This window comes from Callorhinchus milii, unplaced genomic scaffold (genome assembly GCF_018977255.1).
Source record: "Callorhinchus milii isolate IMCB2004 unplaced genomic scaffold, IMCB_Cmil_1.0 Scaffold5, whole genome shotgun sequence".
NCBI lineage: Eukaryota > Metazoa > Chordata > Chondrichthyes > Chimaeriformes > Callorhinchidae > Callorhinchus > Callorhinchus milii.
This window is the reverse complement of record NW_024704746.1, coordinates 31,379,334-31,392,473: the sequence shown is the minus strand read 5'-3', so window position 1 is coordinate 31,392,473 and position 13,140 is coordinate 31,379,334. Positions and strand designations below refer to the sequence as shown.

Here is a 13,140-nt window from a genome sequence, read left to right as displayed (position 1 = left end):
CAATGGGCGGAGGAGGCGGGGGCGGGGCTCGGAGACCATGAAGGACGCGGCGGCCGCGGCCCGAACCGCCACCTACACGGCCCAGTGCGAGGAGTGCGTTCACGTGGCCGAGTTCAGCCCCTTCGGGAGCGGCCTGGCCGGGGGCCTCCTCGCCTACGGAGGCCGCAACTATGTGGTTGTTGGGACGTGCAGCTTCCAGGTTTGTCGCCCAATCTAACCCACTCCCTTCCCTGGTCCGCCCTTGCCTGGCCCGCCCTGCCCTGGCCTGGCCCGCCTGCCCTGGTCTGCCCTGGTCTGGTCTGGCCTGGCCTGCCCTTCTCTGGCCTGCCCTTCCCTGGCCTGGCCTGCCCTGGCCCGCCCCGCCCTGGTCTGGCCTGGTCCGCCCTGCCCTGGTCTGGCCTGCCCTTCCCTGGCCTGCCCTGGCCCGCCCTGGCCTGGCCCGCCCTGCCCTGGCCCGCCCTGGTCTGGCCTGGCCCGCCCTGCCCTGGTCTGGCCCGCCCTGCCCTGGTCTGGCCTGCCCTTCCCTGGCCTGCCCTGGCCCGCCCTGCCCTGGTCTGGCCCGCCCTGCCCTGGTCTGGCCTGCCCTGCCCTGGTCTGGCCCGCCCTGCCCTGGCCCACCCTGGCCTGGCCCGCCCCGCCCTGCCCTGGCCCGCCCCGCCCTGCCCTGGCCCGCCCCGCCCTGGCCTGGCCCGCCCTGCCCTGGCCTGGCCCGCCCTGGCCCGCCCGCCCTGGCCTGGCCCGCCCTGGCCCGCCCCGCCCTGGCCCGCCCTGCCCTGGTCTGGCCCGCCCTGGCCTGCCCTGGCCTGCCCTGCCCTGCCCTGGCCCGCCCTGCCCTGGCCCGCCCTGCCCTGGTCTGGCCTGCCCTGGCCCGCCCTGCCCTGCCCTGCCCTGGCCTGCCCTTCCCTGGCCCTGGTCTGGCCCGCCCTGCCCTGCCCTGGCCTGCCCTTCCCTGGCCCTGGTCTGGCCCGCCCTGCCCTGGCCTGGCAGCCACACTAGCAATGGATGGCATGTAAATTAGTGGATTGCCCCCTCCCCCCTCTCTCTCTCTCTCTCATGGCTCTCTATTCCCACTTCACGTTAAAGGTTTCTATGTATTAAGGAGCTCCAGGTTTTTTTGTAGTTGTAAATAAGACAATAGATTAATCCCAATAAATTCTGGAAAACCCACAAACAGGATCCTGTGCTGAACGCCCCAGACACGTGCAATAATAATAATAATAATTTAATATGAATTATAATCCTTGCATTTGATACTTACACCACTGTACTTGGGTGACGGACATGTGGAGTCCTGTAGCTCAGTGGTTAGAGCACTCGCTTTGCAAGTGAGAGACCTGAGTTCAATTCCAGGCAGAGGGCGAAACCTTGGGCAAGTTTCCTTACTCCACACAGAGCCTAATAATAATCCCTCCAAAACCAAAAACAATAATAAATTGGTCATTTTCAATCTACGACTGTTTGTGGGACATTGCTGTGCGCAATTGGCTGCCGCGTTCGCCCACAAATATACAGTCAATTCACTTTACAGTGCGTTCTGTGAAGGGCTTTGGGACGTCCTCCCGACGTGAAAAGCGCTATATCAAATGCAAGGATTATTATTATAATTATGTAACTTGTCCGATGCATCTAATTCTGGAAACGGTCCCAACAGATGAAACACATGTATCTGTCAAATCCGTTCTAAAATGAATCATGAATCTCAGTTTAAATATGTTATCAGCTTAACATTTCTTCACCTCCCCACCACCCTCCCCACCCCACCACCCTGTTTTTTTAAACAGTTATTTTAGGTTCACAGACCAACAGTCACAAGTATCATTCAGTCTTTATACTGTACACTTTGGAGTAATTCTGTAGAAATTTGCATAACTTCAATTTTGCCCATAATAGTATAACCAGAGCTCTACACATGTGCTTAGGTGTGCGTTCCCATCATTCTACTTAACTGCTGACTACCCCCCCACCCACAAATAGACCTGGTAGTTATCTATACCTGCAATGCACTGACCCTCATTTCTGTATTAAAACACTGCATAAAATTCATGGCTGAAATATGACTAAGGATTGGAGTTTTGATTCACAGTGATTTTTGAAGTCCATTGATAGGTTTGTCTAACAGCGTTGAAAAGCTTCTATTAAACTTCCCAGTGATTTAACTTTTTGGCATCTCGTTAGTAATCCCATGAAGCATTCTCCAATTCAGTTGTAGAATTCAGCCAGTGAAGGGAGAAGACTTTAATCTTTGTTCAAGCTGTATTCAAACCAGGTCTCTTAACCCACTGTGCCATCATCTCACATACATACTATCAAATACTATCAAACTGTTCAAAATCTTTGAATATATTCTGTCTATATAATGAACAATGCTCCTTGAGACCTAACCTCAAGTATGATCTGTATGATCTTTTTCTTTTCCCACACTAGCTTTCATTAATCAGCAAAAGGGGAAGACTTGTATTTCTTCAGTCCAAGCTGCATTCAAATGCAAGTCCCTGTTCTCAGTCCTTTCCAAGTTTCAATCCCATCTGTTTGAGCAACTATATACATTCTTATCTTCTCCAAATGGCTTCTCCTCCAGACCTACACTGACGCATGTGACATTGTGAGCATGCCAATGAGCGTTGGTGTATGGTCAAGCTCAGAGTAATGTGTGAAAAATAAGGTGACAGGTTTTCACATTCTCACATACAAGTTATAAATGAGTAAGAGGTGTTAACTATTCTGAATCCAGTGGAGGATGAATATTCTAAATCCTATTTTTCAATATATTTTAGGAAGAAGACACTGAAATTAAAGGTGTAGAATACAATACACTGAAGACTTTTCATCGTGGTATTCGTGTAGATGCAATCGCTTGGAGTCCAGAAACTAAACTTGACACAGTGCCACAGGTACTCAGGTAGGAAAGCACTCGTGTTCATTAAATATGTTAAACAATGTTTCAGTTTTGAAACCATTTTAGCTTGAAACTAAATTCAGTGGTGAAATAACGCTAGTATAGATCCATTAATTTTGAAACAAAATTTCAGAATTTTAGTGCAAGGGTAAACAAGCTTAATTGTGGCTTCTTTTAGCCTCAATAATAGGATAATTAATAACCCAATACTGTATTTCACTCCAGGATAATACTCATACTTCGTTTCTACTTTTCATGAAATTGAATTACATTTGCTAATATGTTGAATGAAACACTGAACATTAACATTACCACAAGAATGCAAACCAGTTTGGATTCTAATTAGGATCAGGAATTTGTATCTTTCATGAAGCTTAAGTTGGAAATTTGGGAGTGATTATGAATATAAGAAAACCTGGAACAAAAAAGATTAGCCATCCCATCAGCCTGTTCCTTATATTACTTGCATGTTACTCTTATCACTGCCTCTTCCCTCCCCATTGGTCCCTAACTTCAAGATTCCTAATACCTTGCCCGATTCCCATGGTAATTAATTAGAGCCAAGTTCCAAATAAATGTTAGTAATACAGATCGGAAGGTGTATTTTCTTGGAGAAAACAGCTAGACTGTAAAAGTTTTGACCCAAACCGTTTGCACCACCGAACTTTGTTTAGTTAATTATTTGTAAATAACAAATATAACAATTCCAAGTAAAATAAAAGTTTCAGCATCTGAAAGCCAAATTCTTTATATATCTCTGCCTGTGTCATCATTCTGCAATGGAACAAGTAGCTCCTCCTATCATTTCTGTTCTTGACAACTAACCACCCATTGTACCCTGACAGCTGCTGCTTTCCAACATGTTTATCCTACTTGTTCCCTCTTGGTTTCTGCCCTTATCCGAGGTGGTGGTCTGATCCCATGTGTAGAGGCAGGAGATCAGCTGATGTATAAAAAGAGGAAGCCATGGCTGAAACATTTAAGACATTTTGAAGCCATTATATTGAAGCTATTGGAGAAAAAAGGCTTTGTAAGACATTTCATGACTTTTGCAACTGCTTTACTGCTTAAACAGCCATTGTGGTGGTCGACAGATGATTAATATATTCATCTATCAAGCTTCCGGAAAGGGAAATAGCTTGTAGTAATTTATTAAGTCCTCAACAATTTTATATTTGCCCTACATGTATGTGCATTAAGTGTAAATTTTTACTTTTTTTAAAAAAAAATGAAAGCTTTGAGTAATCCTTACTGCAGTTGTGTGTTGAGAATCAGCCTCCCCTATGTAATCAGCATCCTAATCTCCTGATTAGAGGGATTAAGAGCCGGTGGCTCCATATGTTTGGAGACCATACTTTTAGATAATGGGATTTACTTTGGCTGAAGAGTTTTTTTTATCCTTAATTCTGTCTCCACACATGTACAGCTGGCAGATGCAGATTTGGCAGTCTAATGGGAGAGGATTTCAAATGGAAACTGATTGCTATAGTGTTTTAATCAAACCAATGGAAAAAATACAGTAAAAATGGAATAGGGCTTAAATGAAAGAAGTAGAAACTTTTGTAACTTGGAGTTTAGATCTAGAGCATGTTATTAATAATAATAAACTTTGCATTTGATATAGTACCTAATCACATTATTCAGACATTTCAAAGCGCTTCACAGACTATATTGTAAAGTGGGGTGTCTGTACTTTGTGGGTGAAACATGGTACTCAATTGTCTTGCAATAATATTCAGTAAATAGAAAACCCTTCAGTACCTACTGATTGCATTGACTCTGGAGGAAATAATATAAAGGATTTGCTATGGAAGAGAAAGTTAATCTTTAGAAGAGAGCAACTCAGCCAGAAAGGAACAGGAACTACATTATTACAAAAAAATGTACGCTATACCTGAAACCAGCAGCTCTAATATCTCACTCAAATTTGAGAAGCACAGGGAAAAAAAGATTCTTTGCCTTAATACTAATTATATTTCATGTCCAACTAAAATCAACGGAAACGCCCAACTTTTATTTTTGGTTTGATTTGCTGTTATTGCTTGTTTTCTTTTTAACTATCTCTCAACTTTTGCAGATTGTGCACAGCAGATGCTGATAATAAGTTGAGACTTCTCACATCTGACCTCAAAGATGAAAATGGATGGAAGGTAACTTTGTTAACGTTAGTTTTCTAAGATAAAGACACAGTTTTCCTATTTGTAGATGAAATGGTGTCCCCGTGTAGGTAGTTGGGACCTGAGTTTGAAATCTGTGATCTGATATATGGCATTGAGTTTTTTGGTGTATTTGATACGAGACACTATTGTTCAAGACAATTACTGCCCTGAGTTCAACTTAGTCTTCAATTCAGTTGATGAGTGAGCCACATAGTTTTGCATTTGCACACAGTATCTATCTATCTCAGTTTGTTTTAAGGACTTGAGTATCAATATAATGTTACATCAGACAGCCTGGTTTAAAATAGTGCCATTGTTCCAGTCAGAGTCCACAGTCCATCCACTAAGTGTCCTGATTTGTTATTTCACGTAGGTAATCGAAGGTCATGCAGATTACATCAATGACCTAGTATTTGAACCCAACGATGGAAAGCAAATTGCAAGTGTTAGTGACGATCACACGTGTCGGTAAGTACATGTGCCAACATGCATTTTTACTTCTATAGGCTGTAAGTGTTATTTACTGCAATTTAGCTGTGCTAAGTTAACTTCATATCTGGATCAGATATAAAAATGACAACACCAGTTCCTGTTTCTTTTTGCTCTGCTTTTTAATAATCATTAGCAAATTTACCTTGCCAAATCAAATGTTTAGTTTTCTTGTTCTTAACAAACTGAATTGGCTGAAAAGTCACCCCTAGGTTATACGCAGGGTATACGTGCACCAGTTCAGGAGATTGAACTTTAGTTGGTATTATTGTATCATTGAATACAAAATACTTCTTCAGGTTGATGTTAAGCATTCCATGATACTATTTTGAAAATAGGGTTAAGGTTTGAAAATAAGTAAGGCATTCTCCTGACATTCTGCCAAATATTCTTCTCTTACAAAAATAGATGAAATTTGGTCATTCGTCTTGTCCCCGCTGTGAGGCTTTGCTGGCGCATATTAGCTGCCGTGTTTTCCTACATTACACTCAACACATTTCAGAGTAGCTTAGATGTTTCCAGAGTGATAACGTTTTTTGAAGCTCAATTCCACAAATTCCTTAAACATGGTGCTATGTTCAATTCCTATTTTCCAACATCACAATATTCAGCGTGTTCCTGCATATAGGAAAAACAATATGGTCACAGAATCAGTTCTTTTGCTTTCAGCCTGAGAGTTCTAAGTTATTTATTAGAATTAAGCTTTTTATTCCAGTTAAATATATCACGTTTGACCTATTCACAGTGTTTTATATTACCTTGCAGAATCTGGGACCTTGAGGGGAACCAAAAAGCATCTTTTCTTCTTCATTCTCCAGGCATGAGTGTGTGCTGGCACCCAGAAGAGAGTTTCAAAGTTAGTTTGCACCACTTTCTAGTTGTTTGACATGTTTTTTGGTTGTGTCTCTTTGACCGTGTTGTGGTGAATAAAGCTGGAATTTAGCTTAATTCTTCAGCTAGAACTAAAAAACAATTAAAAAAATTTGGGGAACCCAATGATGTGCTTACTGAAAAAAGATCAGTGTCTTTAATGATGATGATAAGCTAACCTTCAATCTCTGAATGCAGAGATTGAAGGTCTACAAGTGCCAGTTACTCTTTTGGTGCCAAGCCTAATGGCTTTTCTTACCTGAAGGGTCATTTCAATGTAGCCTGTTCCTGTCCTTACCAGATATTCACACAAGCTTTCCAGTAGGGCTTTCAAGATTGCACATCACCCAGTCTTTTTGTCTTTTGCTACATCAAATATTGCTGTGAATATTTTTGACCAGTTTATATTGTTGAGCGATTCATTATTATTTTCTCTTTCTCCAGTTGATGGTGGCAGAAAAGAATGGAATCATAAGGTTTTATGACCTGGTCACTCTGCAGGCTATTCTCTCTCTGGATTGTGGACAGATGCCACTAATGTCAGCAGACTGGTGTTTAGGAAACACTATAAAAGTTGGTGCAGTGTCAGGAAAGGACTGGTTTATCTGGGATATCACTCGCTCCAGGTGCAGTTGATTTTAACTTTCATCTACATTTTAATCACAGCATCGTTCAATCACATTTCTGTGCATCTTATCGCTCCAAATAACTGAACGTTTGAATTCTCAATTTAATTAGCTCAGTGGTGTTATTCATGCTGTAGGGCAGTAACAACATTTTTTTCTTTTGTTGGTTACGATGATGATAGCTGAAGGGACAGATGTTCGCCTACAAAACACACAGTTGCTGTACTTTACAGTATATGCTGTGAAATGCTTTGGGACACTCTCCTGAAGTAACAACAACAACTTGCACTTATATAGCGCACTCCATACAGGGTAGCGTCTCAGAGTGCTTCTGTAAAGGGCACTACACCAAATGTAATGATTATTGTAATAATGTTCAAATTACTGATTGCAACATATGGTTTGGGGCTTGCGGAGTGGACTAAGGGCTATGTCTGCAGAGAAGGCAAAGGGTTGTGGAAATGACCTCCTGGTGACCGGGCAGACATTTAATTCATGGCTGTTAGTGGGACATTGCCGTGGTACAATAGCTGCTGTGTTTACGTACAGAATACACAGTCAATGCTTTTTATAGAAAATCCTGTTAAGCACTTTGAGGCATCCTCCTGATGTGAAAGGCGCTATTTCAAATGCAAGGATTATTATCTTCAGTTATTAAAATTGTGTTGATTGCATCCTGTATATCATCCAAGAGACTAGGAACAGAACTTATGCCTATATTCTATTTCCAGATCTTAAAAGCTGAATTAAGGTGTGGTTTGTGTACCAGATTTTATAATATTATACTGAGATATCAACTAAAAATAAGTTTAGAATCAGGGATATTAAACAATTTGTTTGTAAAAGCACTAAGAATCAAGTATTTTTATAGTAAGCTGATCTTTGAAAGTGTGTGTGTATATACTGTGTATGATTTAACTATTACTATTCCTGTTTTACAGTTACCCCCAAGATAAGAGACCATCACACTTGGATGGAGCGAGACGATTCCGGTAATAAAAATAGATAGAAATAGAGCAGTTAGATAAATAGAGGCATCTCCCTGTGAAGTGGAAGTTGGTGATTATGAATATTGGGGGGAACTCTTCACTTATGCATTTATTTTTACTCTGACTTGAATGACCAGCATGAAATTCCTTTTAAATCTGAGTACCAACAATCTACTGGATTAAGTGCTTAACTGTCCAGCGCCTTGGGATGTCCTTCTGATGTGAAAGGCATTATACAAATGTAATTTTGTTGTAGGTTGTGGATCTGAACACCAAGCTTTTTTTTCTTAACTCTATCCAATCCAAATTTGTCCTAAGACTGACACAAATAAATGTTGATGATATGCTTCTATGAAAAAAAATTGCTTATTAAAACAGATACAAAATGCTTCTATGATTATCCCCTTATACCATCTATTAATCACTAATCACACAGACTAGAAGTGTTCAAAGCTCCAATTACCAGCATAATAGAACAGTTTGTAAAAATTGCAGTTAATACTGTAGTATAGGAATTTTATTGGGAAATGTTCACTACTTGACTATTTCTTCTCTTCCATTTTGGTTATTTAGGTGGTCAAGAGCCAGTGAAAATCTTTTTGCAACTACTGGTTGTCCAGGAAAGATAAACAGCCAACTGCTGGTTCATCACTTGGGCCATCCCCAGGTAATAGAACAAAATATACACTGTCATTCCCGGTGATCAGCTGTGGATTGTTACTCAATGAAATGTGTAATTATTGATTTATTCTGTTAAATCTTCAGCGTAAATGTCATGGTGCGTCAAGCGTAAGGAATGCATTAACTGGCAGAATATACAATGACAAAGTTCTCAGTTTCTGACGTTTGTACCAATTCAATGAGTTTATTGCATTTTAATCGCTGCCGGTTATTTGATATTCTTCATTTAAAATACAGAATTTTTAAATTCATTTAAAAACAGAGGCTCCTGTAAAACAAAGCCATTTAATAGCTATTGAGACATATTATTTGTAGAGTGTATACAACGTTCCAGAACTCAACCTTTTAGACTTTTGGCATCCTAAACATTTGAGACAATTTTGCCACATGTTCTGGCTTCAAAATATGGCAATTCTGTAGTATATTTTGCATTCTCAATTTTTTTAATTGAATGATATATAATATACTAGCTGTAAACGTTGTATATCTGTGCACTTGACAGCCTTATTGTTTCTGCATTTTATATTTTAAAACTTCTCAGAAGTAATGTTGGAAGAGAGATTTGTGTGTCATCCCCTTAATTTTGCCTTCATGACTTGGGGAGGCCATCTCGTGCTTATATTCAGGAAACTGCACTCAAAGTGTATTGCATTTGAAATAATGCCTGCAATGTTGAGAACATCCCAAAGCATTTCACAAATTTCTCTGAGGTTTAGTGACTGTATTTGTAGGCAAATGTGGTAACCAATTTTGCACAGTAATGTCCCACATACTGCCGCATAGTGAACAATTTTATCTGAAGAGCACCAGGAAAAACACATTTTGAGTAATGCCATGGCATTTTGTTTTAACATCTATGAACTTTATGAGCTCTAAGTCCCAAAGTGAAGCTTGAACTCACAACTATATCCAATCATCAATTTTCTAAGCTTGTTTTCAAGATCCCCAAGGGGAGTTTTCCTGAACAAATTAAATTTCAATCCTTTATATGGTCCTACAGATTTAAGTGTATTCTCAGAGTAACATTGTGGAATTAGCACTTGAAAACCTGTGAGATCGATGGTCTGCAGGGATGATTGATAGTCAGTTAGGACTGACTCATGTAATATGACTTGTTCTGTTATTTTCACAGGCAATTATGATTGGTTCTGCATCTGTGGCTTCAGGACTGAGCTGGCACAGGACCCTTCCATTATGTGTGATCGGAGGCGATCACAAGCTATTATTTTGGATGACTGAAATGTAGAGCCAATGCATTTTACTATTCAGTTAAGTTGTAAAATATTTAAAGTGCTTTGAATGTTTAATACAACTCTCTTAATTCTGTTTTCAAAGTGGCATCAGTATTAAATGACTCCATATTTTCTTTATTTGTAAATGAATACAAATTGAAAAATAAAGCACCATTCTGTTTATTCTGTTCTTGCAACTCTGGATATGGATAAGACATAAACTATTGGTTCCTGCCAATGTCTCCTCACTTTGGGCTCTGACCTCCTCAATCTCCCTCCCTAGCTTATTAATGAAGCTAACTGAGCCAGGGCTCAACTTTGGTATCTTGTTCAATACTTGGCTCTCCTTTCTCCCTCACATTGGTCCCTAACCAGACTGCTTTTCTTCACCTCCAACACATCAGCTACTTCCATTAACCTATCTAGCACTAAATGCTGTCACTTCAGTTACTTCCCACAAGGACTTTTCAAATGATTTCCTAGCTAATCTCCCTAGCTGAACCATCCATAAACTCGGTTTATCCAAACTTTTTGCGTCCTGCTCCTTGAGGCAGAGCTGACTTTAAGGTGACGTGCTTGGCAACCGAATGTCGGGATGGAGTCAATCCTCTGTGGCAGTCTCGGTATTTGTGGAGTCCTGTGGTTAGAGCACTCGCTTTGCCAGCGAGAGACCTGGGTTCAATTCCTGGCAGGGTGAAACCTTGAGGAAGTTTCCCTACTCCACACACCTGATAATAATTCCTAAAGAAAAAAATAAATAAATTGGTCATTTCAATCCACGACTGTTGTGGGACACTGCTGTGCGCAATTGACTGCCGCATTTTGCCCACAAATATACAGTCAATTTGCTTTACAATATATTCTGTGAAGCGCTTTGAGATGTCTAGAAGGCGTGAGAAGCACTATATCAAATGCAAGGATTATTATTATTCCAGTACTGTTGACAGACCAGCCAGCCTGGCTCATCAGGAGGATGTGGAGGGAATGACTAATCATTGGGGAGCAGGGAATCTTCCCATTTAGTTGCTTTTAACCCTGCAAGCCAAAAGGAGTAATAATAATAATAATCATCCTTGCATTTGATATACCACTTTTCACATCTTCTAAACGTCTCAAAGTGCTTCACAGAATATACTGTAAAGTGAATTGACTGTATACTTTTGGATGAGACGCAGCAGCCAATTGTGCACAACAGTGTCCCACAGTCATGGATTGAGTGACCAAATTATTATTGTTTTTTTTCTTGAGGGATTACTATCAGGCATGTGGAGTAAGGAAACTTGCCCAAGATTTCGCCCTGCCGGGAATCAAACCCAAGTCTCGCTGGCGAGGTGGTTGCTCTAACTACTAAGCTACAGGCCTAATGAGTAGGGTTGGCTAATGACTAGCTGGACAAGCAGCAGAAAGCTTCCCAGACAGTGCTCTCGATGGAGGTTTTAGCTGGTTAAATGCCACCAATGACATTCAATGGAATTAGGTAAGCAGGATAGGTTCCTCCAGGGAAAGAGTGCACCATATAGTCAAACGCAATCAAGCAACCCCCTCTATTCAGCGGCCATACTCTCAATCTCTAATACTGTACTGGAGAAAACTCCCTACTCAAAATAATGCTCTGATCGCAACTTCAGGCTGCAAGTGAAATGCAGACACAATTTTAGGTGCAGTTCTATCCTGATGAATGCGTGGCTAGTTTTGAAATAATGTATGTTTTAGCAATCAGTAAGTACCAGTTCACAAGGCGATATATGTACCCCAATAAAACTTTAAGTGACCATTAAAATGATATGTATTTATATATACTGAATTGTTTTAAATGTTTTGCCAGGGATTGAAGTGCAGCAGATTGTTTCCCACCAGACATTATCAGTCTGTTCCAGAAGTTGAGTCTGTCTGCAAATCTTTGCCAACTAAGAAGACAATAGAGCTTTAATCATGCTTCAACTGAATGTGAATTAAGAGTTTATTGTGAAATTCTATGGTAGGTAAGTCAAAACACTTTAGAGGAACAGGATGTGGGTTGTATGGAAATATTAAGTGTGCTAAGCGTTGTTCATGCAAATAATTGCATTAAGTTTTATGACTGATTCCGATCATAGAGTTTAAATGTTATGCCAGGATTAGGAGTTCTGTTTAAAGCGTGTGCGCAGGATCTATGATGTAATCTCACAACTGGGATTTATTTCAATTGTTAGAACAGCAGAAACTGTTCTACTTCCTACGCAAATAAATTGTCACAAATCCCGCATCATTTAAATTTTTTTTAAAAATACCTAAATGTTTCCTACGTACAATGTATCAGTCCTGTTTGTGGTACTGGGGTATCTATTCAGGAAGCCCATCTCCTTAACACACTTCCTACAAATATATAATCACTATACATCAGAGCAAAAAAATACCTGTGAAGGATATAGTGACTAGAGACTATATTGGGGGGGTGGGGGGAGAGATATGTCTTTATTTCATATACCATCATGCAATTTCCAATATAGAAGATAATTGAGATTCCAATGTGCATATAATCTCTTTGACCAGACTAACAACCAGACATTTCTACTGGTTGTTAATAATAGATGTAATAAAACAAGAAGGAGATTTCAAACAAATAAAAATTAGAATAAGAATATTTGATTGAAATTTCCAAGTGTGCAGAAACACCATCAGTAAGCAAAGTCAACTCAAAGCTGTTAAATACTGAGCAAATACTAGGCTGCATCTTGATTGTATTTGGTCAGAAGTGAAAATTAGATATTCTAACTTATGAATCTCTGATGAGGCCTCATTTTGAATATTATATTCCTTTTGGCACCCTACCTTCAAAAGGACAATTGGAGAGGGCTCAGGGAAAAGCAACAAAGATGATTTCAGTTATATCCTCTTGACCTGGATTCCCCAAATAGAATTAAGAGTAGTTGCCAATTTACTTTGTCAACACCTTTCATTATATTGAAGATCTCAACAAGATAGTTGAGATAGTTGACCTCCTGACTTCCAAAGAATACCATTGACCACTCTATCCTCCTCCACCACCTCTCCTCTCACCTCAATCTTCATGGTTTTTTCCATGAATGGTTCAGATCCTACCTCTCACACCATCTCCACTTCATCTCCACAAACAGCTTCTCCTCTAGCCCCCACACTGTCTTGTGTAGAATTTCTCAGTTCTCTGTCCTTGATCCCCTCCTTTTCAATACCTATATG

General features: G+C 40.4%; 1 protein-coding gene across 1 annotated transcript; it reads left to right on the top strand.

Moving 5' to 3' along the window:
* The first annotated feature begins 9 nt into the window (after positions 1–9).
* On the top strand, positions 10–10,110 carry nup37 (nucleoporin 37). Its single transcript, XM_007895371.2, has 9 exons — positions 10–199; positions 2,775–2,899; positions 4,974–5,046; positions 5,429–5,523; positions 6,310–6,400; positions 6,859–7,040; positions 7,982–8,032; positions 8,603–8,696; positions 9,843–10,110. Exons 1-9 carry the CDS (start codon positions 38–40, stop codon positions 9,954–9,956), a joined length of 987 nt encoding a protein of 328 aa, XP_007893562.1. The 5' UTR covers positions 10–37; the 3' UTR covers positions 9,957–10,110.
* Positions 10,111–13,140: the final 3,030 nt, after the last annotated feature.